Raw genomic sequence first — 12,123 nt, 5'->3', positions numbered from 1 at the left:
TGTATTATCCAGTGATTGTCAGTATTTGATGTGTTTTCATTACATGCACTTGATATATCCCATTGATTTTTTATAGTCTTGAACCCTAGCTTGAGAAGTAGAATGCTGTAAGCCCAAGAGTTTCAATATGGAAAGTACTTAGCACAGAAAAATAAGTAAATAACCCTTTTAAGAAAAATACTGTATCCGTATTTTGCCTTTGGTCACACCCATTGTGGAGCTAATGATATGGGAAGGATAACTTTTTTTTCTAAAATTACTGCCTTACTGGAGACTTAGCTGATGTGAATAATTTACATTTTCATATAGGCTTGAAAACAATAAAAATTTTATGTATAATTTTCATTAAAATTTAAATCTGCATTTTAATGGCTGTAAGAAATCAGTACAATTTTTGTTAATGTAATCTTCTAATTTAAAGGTAATCCTCTCACCTTTGTAGTCTTCAAACTTTGCATAGTGTTTTTACACAGATAACATTTTTTATTTGAGTTTCATATAAAACTTTTGTAAACAAGATATTTTTGTAAAGAAAGTGAAGAATTTTTTTCCTAATTTTGATTAACTATAAGCAGAAACTTACTTTATCTTTTTTTAGCTCATTGAAAAAGCCTGTGATGAAGCAGATGATAAAGTTGAACCTCAACCCCTTTGGGAATACCCTGCAAAAGCTAGAGGCAAACCAACGCTGCTGCTGAAGCTTGATCTCAGCTCTGGTATTCAAGAAGATCCCATTAAGTCAGAGGGATCAGTCTCCTTGCCAGCTGCTGGTGTTATTAATGGAATAGCATTATGGGTTGATTGGCACTTGACTAGTGATCCAGAAGATATTTTGACAACTGGGCCGGTTGAACCTGTTATCCTTCATCAAAATGTGAGTATTGATGTTTTCTTTTGAACAAACTTTTTTTCAGATCAATCATCAAGTACTTTTATTTGCATTTTTCTCATGTAAATTATCATGGCTCCATATATATGAGGTATATATGGTATATATATATATATATTATTTATTTATTATTTTTAGGGTTGAAGTGCTGTGAGGTCTCCAAAGACTTCCTGTGAAGGGCTTAAAATAGGGAATCCAATATGATTCAAATACCAAAGAATTATTGGCTCCCGTTTTAGGGCCAGTGTATCAACGTGCAATGCATGGACTCAGTACTGTACGTTGCTAAAATTTCTACAGTATACTGTGAATGACGTCATTAGTTTTCCCCTCTTGATATTTTATTCAGCACGAATGTGAAATATTTATACAATACGTACATACATACATATACCAAGGCACTTCCCCCAATTTTGGGGGGGTAGATGACATCAAACAAATGAAACAAAAAGGGGACCTCTCCTCTCTACGTTCCTCCCAGCCTGACAAGGGACTAAACCGAGTTCGGCTGATACTGTTAGGGTGACGCAGCCCACCCTCCCCCGTTATCCACCACAGATGAAGCTTCATAACACTGAATCCGCAGTCATCCCAGGCACCGGAGGAAGCAGCAGGGCCTGCCGGAACTGCGTCACAATCGATCGCCATTTATTCCTATTTCTAGCACGCTCTCTTGCCTCTCTCACATCTATCCTCCTATCAACCAGAGCTTTCATTACTCCATCCATCCACCCAAACCTTGGCCTTCCTCTTGTACTTCTCCCATCAACTCTTGCATTCATCACTTTCTTTAGCAGACAACCATTTTCCATTCTCTCAACATGGCCAAACCACCTCAACACATTCATATCCACTCTAGCTGCTAACTCATTTCTTACACCCGTTCTCACCCTTACTACTTCGTTCCTAACCCTATCTACTCGAGATACACCAGCCATACTCCTTAGACACTTCATCTCAAACACATTCAATTTCTGTCTCTCCATCACCTTCATTCCCCACAACTCCGATCCATACATCACAGTTGGTACAATCACTTTCTCATACAGAACTCTGTACATTCATGCCCAACCCTCTATTTTTTACTACTCCCTTAACTGCCCCCAACACTTTGCAACCTTCATTCACTCCCTAACGTACATCTGCTTCCACTCCACCATTTGCTGCAACAACGGACCCAAAGTACTTAACCTGATCCACCTCCTCAAGTAACTCTCCATTCAACACGACATTCAACCTCGCACCACCTTCCCTTCCCGAACATCTCATAACCTTACTCTTACCCACATTAACTCTCAACTTACTTCTCTCACAAACCCTTCCAAATTCTGTCACCAACTGTCCAAGCTTCTCTTCCTCATCTGCAACCAGTACAATATCATCCGCAAACAACAGCTGATTTACTTCCCATTCATGGTCATTCTCGTCTTCCAGTTTCAAACCTCGTCCAAGCACTTGAGCATTCACCTCTCTCACTACTCCATCAACATACAAGTTAAACAACCACAGCGACATCACACATCCCTATCTCAGTCGCATTCTCACCGGAAACCAATCACTCACTTCATTTCCTATCCTAACACATGCTTTACTCCCTTTGTAGAAATTTTTCACTGCTTGCAATAACCTTCCACCAACACCACATAACCTCATCACATTCCACATTGCTCCCCTATCAACTCTATTATACGCTTTCTCCAGATCCATAAACGCAACAAACACCTCCTTACCTTTTGCTAAATATTTCTCGCATATCTGCATAACTGTAAAAATCTGATTCATACAACCTCTACCTCTTCTAAAACCACCCTGTACTTCTAAGATTGCTTTCTCTGTTTTATCCTTAATCCTATTAATCAGTGCTCTACCATCTGAAATTAAATTAATCAGTGCTCTACCATCTGAAATTAATACAATACATAAGTATTATAAAAATGAAAATGAGCCTTATGGTCAATTTGTAACTATGGTTAGGGTATATTAGAGCCTGATTTTGACTTGGTCCAGCTGTTTTACAAATGGTTAATTATTAGTACAATTGTGAGTAACTGCAAATATTTTACTGGCATCAGGTTATTCAGCTATATTATAGCAGTGTTATAACCTAGTATAACCAAATATTTTATAGATAATTAACAAGTGATAACCTATTAATTAGAAATTCTCACATATAAGAATATATCTGAATACTATTACATTTATACCTCACAACACAAAATTAATTCATTCTGGAGTGGCTTTCGTTTTGTGAAAATTTCATGTCGAGTCACATTTCACATGTAATCGCCTAATTTGTTTGGAACCCTGCTAAAACACTACGTTAGATTTTATAATAAACCTTCAGTATAACCACACTGAAATACTGTACAGCCAAATACATTTGAACCATTCAGTATTCCTAAATTAACTGTTAATACCTGTAAATTGAGCACCGTATATTTCCGCGTATAAGGCGACCTTTATATAAGACGAGGTACAAAATTAGAGCAAATTTTTATGAATTCATCTCATATCGGTAGTATAAGACGACTGCTCAATCATAAAACCATCTGTGTATAGCCCAGGCTAGATTTTGCAACACCGGGTATCTTATGAAATATAGGTTATGTAAAGATGATGATATTACTTACTGTATCCTTATAAATTCAAAATAAATGAAATAACAAAGCAAATCCTTTATCATTGTTTTTTGGTTGGGCTCGGTAGCTTTCTAAGGGATATTTGCTACAGTGATACTCCCAGAGAATTAAACCGAAGGCCTTCAGGATTCTAGCTCCTGGCGCGAGTATCCAGTAAAGGATATCGCATAAAATCAGGGGACGTATGCTAGATACGACACATAGCAGTCTTCACCGCGAATAGATTTAACTCTTTGATGTAATGGGGAAGAGTGGCAAAAGAAGGGGGTGCCATTCTAGGTACCCGGTGGACCTCCATCCCTACTACTACCGCGACGCCATTCCTTTTCTTGTAGCTATCTAAGCGAGTTTTGTTACAAGTTTCATCCTTTGGAAAGTTGAGTATTAATTCTTTCCTGTGTATAATTTTAGTCTCCCTTTCACAGATAAATTTCAATAATTTAAGTGTGTTTGGTTGAGCGTTGCAGAGAACCGGAGGCAGCCATTTTACGACTGCAGTCGCCCGTTACAATTGCATTTTATTTAGTCAGTAGGGTGACAATTCCCAGTATTAAGCTATAATGTTAGCTATTTAGGCAAATTATACAAGTGGTGATTTTGCATACATGAATATTATTCCTCTTCCTATTATGTGACTTTAATGATCGTATGCGGCGGGAACCCCGGCGGTACCAACTACCTTGGCTGGGGATCCTTTATCAGAGCTAGGCTACTCTCGCTCATATATACGTTAGTAAAGTAATTCTCCACGTTTAGCCTCACCCTATCGTTCTTTCTCGATTCGTATGAGAATTTACATTCTCTAGAATCTATAAATAAGTTACGATATTCATTCTCTCTCAGAGAGAAGAGGCTATACCCTTTCTCCCTCCTCGAGTACCGCCGCCAATATAGACGGCAACCACTGTCTTACTTCATTGCCGTCGAGTAGAACAAAGTTCTTGCTGCCTCCGGCTTTGATTTAGATAGTGACTAACTCAGGGTGCCCTTGTCTTGCCGCCGACGATGTCGTCAGCAAAGGAACCATGCTTCTTTTGCTGCCGACGATGTCGTCAGCACAGGAAGCCATGCTTCCTCAGTTCACTGTTTAAGGTAGGCGGCATACCTGCCGCCACATCTCATATCAATGAACTATAAGGTCCTTTAGTGACGTCATAGTCGTCTCAAAACTCCTTCACTGGTTTCTGACAGCCATCCCGGCTTGCTAGGGTGACTGCGTTACCGGCTGGTACCCTGCCGGTAGCAGTTAGTTCAGCCGTCTAAGCCACCTTCCCCCTTACTTCCTTCCTTCACAGGAAGTGAATATTATTGGGGGGAAGATTGAGACGGCTCCTGACGGCTGCCGCTGGGAAACCTAACATACTTTTGGAAGTCCTCAACTCTCCCTTGAGCTGCCATCCACATATATTGCCGCCGATGTCATAGCCGGCGACAGGCCTTTTGTGGATGGGTGGAAGCCAGAATCTGACAGATTCTTCCCCCTTCCATTGGAACTTTCACTCTGGCAAGGAGACAGTAGGCAGTCTGATAGTCCTCCTACACTTCCAACTGTTATGTTTAATCATAATAATAGGAAACTCCTTTCTAAATGCTTTCTCTCCCTCTATCAGTAAGTACCGCCAGGTACTAAACTAACACCGGCAGTGCCGCCAGTTAAACTACAGTATACAACTATACAGTAGTACACATGTTTTCTAACATACTCTGTGTTTTCTATTGCAGTCAATTGTTGGAACCATGATATTATGTTGAGGTTGAGTACTCCCTCAACACCTAGATGGTTTTTACCATCATCAGGACCCCAAAATCACTGATCAGTATTAATATATACTACAGGTGGATAATGTTAGTATAAGACATAACTCTAGTTCCTAGAGTTTTTCTACCTTATATTCTCCCTATCAGGGAACTAAATATTATTACTGATGGAAGTCTTAGCAATGGCCTGGGAGAAGAAACACAGATATGTGTCTTTTCTACTTCCTTTCAAGCTTAATATCCGAAGCTACCATAAACAATAGTAATTACTGACATTAATAAAAATTTTATGCTTTTATATCTGATATAAAAATTAAATACTCATTGGGCCCTTTTTTCTTTACAGGAGGAACCAATGGAGAATTGTGCAGCCTTGTTCTGCAACCACAAAGGCAAAGACTCTTGTGGCCACACGATATGCAGGACTCATGCCCCCTGCTGCATCGTGTTGGGTGTCCTCAAGTATTGGGACCCGAAGGGTTGCCCCACCTGCTCGACCCTGCTGGCCAACGGCTTTGGAGAAGCCCCCCCAGTCAACATAGAGATTAGGGATACAGCGAGGGAGACCCTTCGCAAATGGGTAAGAGGGTTCCAGAAGAACTCTCCGGTATCATACTTACCCAACGACTTCCTTAGGTGCCTACTGTTCCCCAAGGCTCTACCAAACGCGGTGGTGTCCCAGGAACAGGTCCAGCCTCCCCTCATATAACTGAAGATTGACGCGGACATAAATAAGGCACTGGAAGGCATGGACATCCACCAAGAAAGGATGTCAGAAGTGTCCACTGACACTGAGCAGGACCTACTGCAAGGAGGCCCTGAAGAAGACGTGGAACATCCACAAGCGGAGGAAGAAAGATCCGTTTCGACAGCAACTGAAGACCCTCGGTTCACCGTGACAGCATACCAACCTATGCCGTCAACTTTTTCAACTCCAACTTCACAACCAGTTTCACATGCCGACAAGAACGAAGCGATCCTCACTTCAATTCAACAAATGATGGAAGTGTTCTAAAAGGAACAAGAGACAATGAGAGAATCACTCAGGCAGCAACAGATACTGTTGCAGGAGAGGGTGGACCGCCCTGGACCTACCAAGGGCTCCACTAAGAAGCCCCCTAGAGTGTTGGATCTCCTTCACTGCTCCGAACTCAACCCCTGGAGGTATGCGGAGCATATGCCCATGATGATTGGGAAACTATTCATCTCAGATAAGTTAGGGGCCAGACTGATTGAAGACCTTGAGTTCTGACCTAACTTTTCAGCTTACCCAGACTGTTACATGAGACTGCGAGATGAACATGCAGCCCGTGAGGAAACGGTACCCAAAGAGGTTATTGTCTTAGAGTATGACAAGGCGCAAGGCATCCTCCTGAAAACCTTGAAAGGAGCCGGGTACACCAACTCCAAAGTCTCAGCACTGAGCAAGAGACATCACACCTTTCTTGCTCCTTCCTCCATCTCTTTCCCTTTTCGGAGAAAGCTTTAGACTTTGCCATCAAGGCAGTCGACGAGAGCAAACCCTGCCCAACCCTAGAGGAATGCAAACCATTCTCTCTAGCACTGCCTACCTGTGAGGAGAAGTGGAAGGATGTCCACTTAACCTTCTCCGTCTCTAAGTTGGATCCAGAGATAGCAGGCCAGCAGTTCAATGAGAACTTTCTAAAGTTGCCAGATCATCTTCTGAGGAGGGAACAGGAGACGATGGAGAGACTTGAGGCCTCCCATTCTCATCAGAACTTCCTGGAAATGAGTGCTGGTCTACAGAACGCCCCAGAAATGTTCATCTTCCTGGCTAAGTCTCACATCGGTACCCTTGTGAAAGACTTGTATGCTTTCCTCAGAGCGAGGAGAGCCTGCAGAGAGTTCGGTTTGGCCTCAGCAACCATAAGACACGAACCAAGGAAGCTGATTACCTCGAGCATCTGGGGTAAAGACCTTTTCCCACAGGAACTGATCCAAGAGATCATAGCCAGAACAGTCTTTGAGAACAGGAACCTTCTCCAAAAGTGGGGCATGAGCTCAAAGAGGAAATCTTCCTCGGACAGAGGTCCCCAGCCCAAGAAAAAAAGGCAAGGAGACCACGCAGACCTGCACAATTTCCTGCCGTGACTATGACCACGATGCCTCAGACCACCTTCCAGATGGTCCCTCAACAACTGGTAGCCCAGTCGCCAGTGTTTAACCCTAACTTTGAGAGGCAGCCGACTTCCTTTCACCCTAGTCAGAAAGGAAAAGGCCCTGAGAAGTTCTCGTGGAGGTAACTCCTCTCGGGGCCAAGGAGGACGTGGTCATGGAAACAAATCCGCAGGACCCCCCAAGCAATGAGGGGCTCCAGGTAGGAGGCAAACTTTATCACTTTCGGGATCGCTGGAACTTTGATCCCTGGGCCCACAGCCTAATCACGAATGGACTCTGGTGGAAATGGAACAGAACTCCAGCCCGTTTTCCAGAATTCTTCCAACACTCCACCCCCTTGTTAGAAGAATATACCTCAGAACTCTTGAGCAAGAAGGTAATAAGGAAAGCGAAGTCCATCAAATTACGGGGAAGGCTGTTTTGTGTTCCCAAGAAAGACTCAGACAAACTCAGTCATTCTAGACTTGTCTCCACTCAACAAGTCCATTGAGAACAACAAGTTCCAGATGCTTACTTTGCAATACATAAGGACCCTTCTACCAGACGTAGCAGATGCTTACTGGCATCTTCCAATGAGTCGCCCTTTCTCCTCCTACCTAGGATTCAAGCTACAGAAGAAGTTTGTCTTCAGAGCAATGCCCTTTGGACTGAACACAGCCCCAAGGATATTCACGAAGCTAGCAGACACAATCGTCCAGCAGCTACACTCCGAAGGAGTTCAAGCGGTAGCATATCTAGACGATTGGCTGGTATGGGCAGCATCCAAGACTTCTTGTCTGCAGGCAGCCAATAAGGTGATCCAGTTCCTGGAACACATGGGCTTCAAGATCAATTGCAAGAAGTCTCGCCTTTCTCCAGCTGAGAAGTTCCAATGGCTAGGAATCCAATGAGACTTGAAGTCACACCACCTCTCCATTCCATCCAAGAAGAGAAGAGAGATAGCGGGATCTGTCAGGAGACTAATCCGTCACAAGAGGATTTCAAGACGCCAACAAGAAAGAGTATTGGGCTCTCTCCAGTTCTCAGCAGTGACAGACCTGGTGCTGAAAGCATGTCTAAAAGATGCGTCGGGAGTCTGGAGAAGATACGCATCATACGCTCAAAGAGATCAACTAAGGTTGACCCCGACCCTTTTGCACACGCAGTTAAGGCCGTGGTCAACAGCCAAGAGCCTAGCACGGACAATTCCCCTGCAACCACCACAACCACAACCATCAGTGGTGATACACATGGACACCTCCTTGGAAGGAAGGGGAGGCCATTCTCACGAGAGAAAAGTGGAAGGGAATTGGTCGCACAAGTTCAAAACCTTTCATATCAACATTTTGCAAGCGCTGGCAGTTTTCCTGACGTTGAAGAAACTATCCCCTCACAGAGCAATCCACATCAGATTGGTCCTGGACAATGAAGTGATAGTAAAATGTCTAAAACACCAAGGCTCGAGATCGCCTCACATCAACCATGTGATATTAGCCATCTTCTTCCTGGCAAGGAAGAAGGGATGGCACCTATCAGCAGTTCACTTACAAGGGTTCCGCAACGTGACGGCGGACGCTCTATCCAGGCGAAAGCCCATAGAGACAGAATGGTCCCTAGACACAGACTCATTCTCCATCTCGAAAAAAGTCCCGGAACTGCTGATTGACCTCTTCGCAACGAGCGACAACAAGAAACTACCTCGTTATGTAGCCCCTTATATGGACCCTCAAGCAGAGGCAATGGACACCATGTTCCTTGATTGGAACAGGTGGAATCGCATTTACCTGTTTCCACCAACCAATCTTCTGCTAAGAGTCCTCGACAAGCTAAGATCCTTCAGAGGGACAGCAGCAGTAGTGGCTCCCAAGTGGCCCAAAAGCAATTGGTTCCCTCTAGTTCTAGACCTGAAACTGAAGTTGTTTTCTCTGCCAGATCCAGTATTATCTCAACTGGTCCAGAAGTCGACTGTCTACGCTTCATCCTCGAGAACCAACAACCTACATCGTGATTTTCTCGTCCTAGCGGCGAACAAAAAGTTTGGAATCTCGAAGGATAAAGTTGACTTCATCGAAGAGTATAAGTCAAGTTCAACTAGGAGACAATATGAATCGTCATGGAAATTTCCTTTGTGAATACAAGGAAACCGACAGAAATATCGATAGATTTCTGTCTCGCATTCTTCATATACCTACACGAACAAGGCCTGGCTTCTACTACGATTACTTCGTGTAAGTTGGCCCTGGCTAGACCACTTCTGTACGCCTTTGAAGAGGACGTCTCTAGTGAAATCTTCAATAAGATCCCAAAAGCATGAGCTAGACTCAAGCCAGCAACCCCACCAAAGCCCATCATGTGGTCTTTGAACAAAGTCTTGCACTATGCTTCGAACCTAAACAATGAGGATTGTACTCTAAAGGATCTAACACAGAAAGTTATTTTTCTGTTTGCATTAGCCTCAGGGGCTAGAGTTAGTGAAATAGTGGCCTTATCCAGAAACGAAAGGCCATATTCAGTTCCTAGACACGGAGAACTGAACCTCTTTCCTGATCCTGCCTTTCTTGCCAAGATTGAGCTACCCACTAAGAGGTGTGGGGTCCTTGGAGAATCTGCTCACTGAAGGAAGATGCCTCTCTGTGCCCAGTATAGTGTCTTAAGGTCTATCTTCAAAGAACTTCAGACTTCAAGGAAGGACAGCTCTAAAGAGCCGAAACTTCAGGATCAAACCCATCCCTAGAAAAACTGAGAGCAAAGCTCACCTACTTTATTCCCAGAGCGGATCCTGACAGTACACTCGCAGGTCACAATCCGAGGAAAGTTGCTTCTTCGTTGAACTTTTTTCAACATATGGACTTTGAAAGACTCCGCTCATACACTGATTGGAGATCATCGAGGGTCTTCTACAAACACTATGCGAAGCAAGTACATGAAATAAAACATTTAGTGGTGGCGCCGGGTAGTGTCATTAAACCCGTCGTCTAGTGCTTCGATGAACAGTGGACTGTTTTGGGACTTTACGGTGCATGTGTATACTTACCTTTTAGTGCCACATAGCCTGAGCCCAAAAAACAGATTTTGAGCAAAGTGAAAAATCTATTTTTGGGTGAGAGTGCCATGTCGTCCTGATGGACCCACCCTTTTGCTGACCCCTCCCAAAATGACTTTATCTACGGCCATTTCTGCTTAACGACAAAAAAAAAGGAATGGCGTCGCGGTAGTAGTAGGGATGGAGGTCCACTGGGTACCTAGAACGGCACCCCCTTCTTTTGCCACTCTTCCCCTCTTACATAAAAGAGTTAAATCTATTCGGGGTGAAAATTGCTGTGTCATGTCTAGTATACGTCTCCTGATTTTATGCGATATCCTTTACTGGATACTCACGCCAGGAGTTAGAATCCTGGAGACCTTCGGTTTAATTCTCTGGGAGTATCACTGTAGCAAATATCCCTGAGAAAGCTACCTAAAGGAACCTTCCATCAGGACGACATGGCACTCTCACCCAAAAATAGATTTTTCACTTTGCTCAAAATCCGTTTTCCTAGAACACACGTCACCTAGCCTGCATTGTTTTGTTTTCGCTTATCAGTTGCTTGCATATGAAATGCCCGTTCCTCCTCTTTTTCTTCTTCTTTTACTGATTCTTCTTCTTTCTCAAAACAGCCGCTAACAATACAATATTTACAGCTAAAAATAATAATTTTTAAATAAATAAATATGATTAAAATTACTGAAATGTTAGCGAGAGAAAAAGTTGCTAACAACGCAACCAATACTCGATGTTTACATTTTCTCAGCAGTGCTCGTATGGTTAAAAGTTGGTATCTGATATGGAATTATTCCTCGAATTTATTATTTATGCCATTTTTGTAGCTATGGCGATATATACGGTAAAAATTGTTTTATTACTTTTATTATACATTTATATCTTAATGTAAATGATTTCATGTGTGTAGGTGGTTATAGCACCTCAACCTAGGCTAGCCTACTGATAAACCTGACATAGAATTCGAGGTGCGAGTTTTATAATGGTAGTATAAGATGACCTCCCATTTTTAATGGTGAAATTTTGGATTATAGGGTCGTCTTATACGCGGAAATATACAGTAAGTAGTTATTAGCACATAATCCAATAATAAATGAAAAATAGTACAATAGATACTTTACACATACAAAATATACAGTGTACCATATGTACTGTACTATAATAGAGAGAAACATTTTCTTTTGCTTAAATAACCTGTTTTATTTATATTTTTAATGGGTGACTATTTTATTCTCGACCTGTCTGACAAATCCTTTTTTTTTTATCTTGAAAACATTTTTTTGTAATATGAGTCATAAAAATCTTCGCTTTCGAAGGGTGAAAATTTTGTAAGCAGATTCTTTCGTGAAGAGTTATAACTATACTGTACAGTAATTGTAAACGGGTTCTTCCCGTCCTCCCCCATTTGGGTGTATGGCCATTAGTAAAGAGGAAAGGACTTTCCAACCTTCCTTCTTTACAGGTATTGTTCTCCTTCCATATTCATTTGATATGGATACTGGAGGGAGATATGATTTAACAATTTAAGGTTAAATATCCTCTGTCTTATTCAACACTAGGTAGGCTAACTTAGTGTTTTTATCCCCAAAATGGATTTTGAGTGAAGCAAAAAATATATTTTTGGGTGAGATGGCCATGTCGTCCTAATGGAAGGTTCCTATAGGTAGCTTTCTAAGGGA

General features: G+C 42.3%; 1 protein-coding gene across 2 annotated transcripts in view; it reads left to right on the top strand.

Moving 5' to 3' along the window:
* The window catches only part of Art7 (arginine methyltransferase 7), a 210,426-nt gene that overhangs the window by 184,012 nt on the left and 14,291 nt on the right, over positions 1-12,123 (top strand). For both annotated transcript variants that reach the window (XM_068389650.1, XM_068389651.1), the window contains exon 13: positions 599-874. In XM_068389650.1, coding sequence (XP_068245751.1) covers positions 599-874 — 276 coding nt within the window. The remainder of the gene's footprint in view (positions 1-598; positions 875-12,123) is intronic.

This window comes from Palaemon carinicauda, chromosome 16 (genome assembly GCF_036898095.1).
Source record: "Palaemon carinicauda isolate YSFRI2023 chromosome 16, ASM3689809v2, whole genome shotgun sequence".
Lineage (NCBI taxonomy): Eukaryota > Metazoa > Arthropoda > Malacostraca > Decapoda > Palaemonidae > Palaemon > Palaemon carinicauda.
This window is presented reverse-complemented; position numbering and strand designations above follow the sequence as displayed.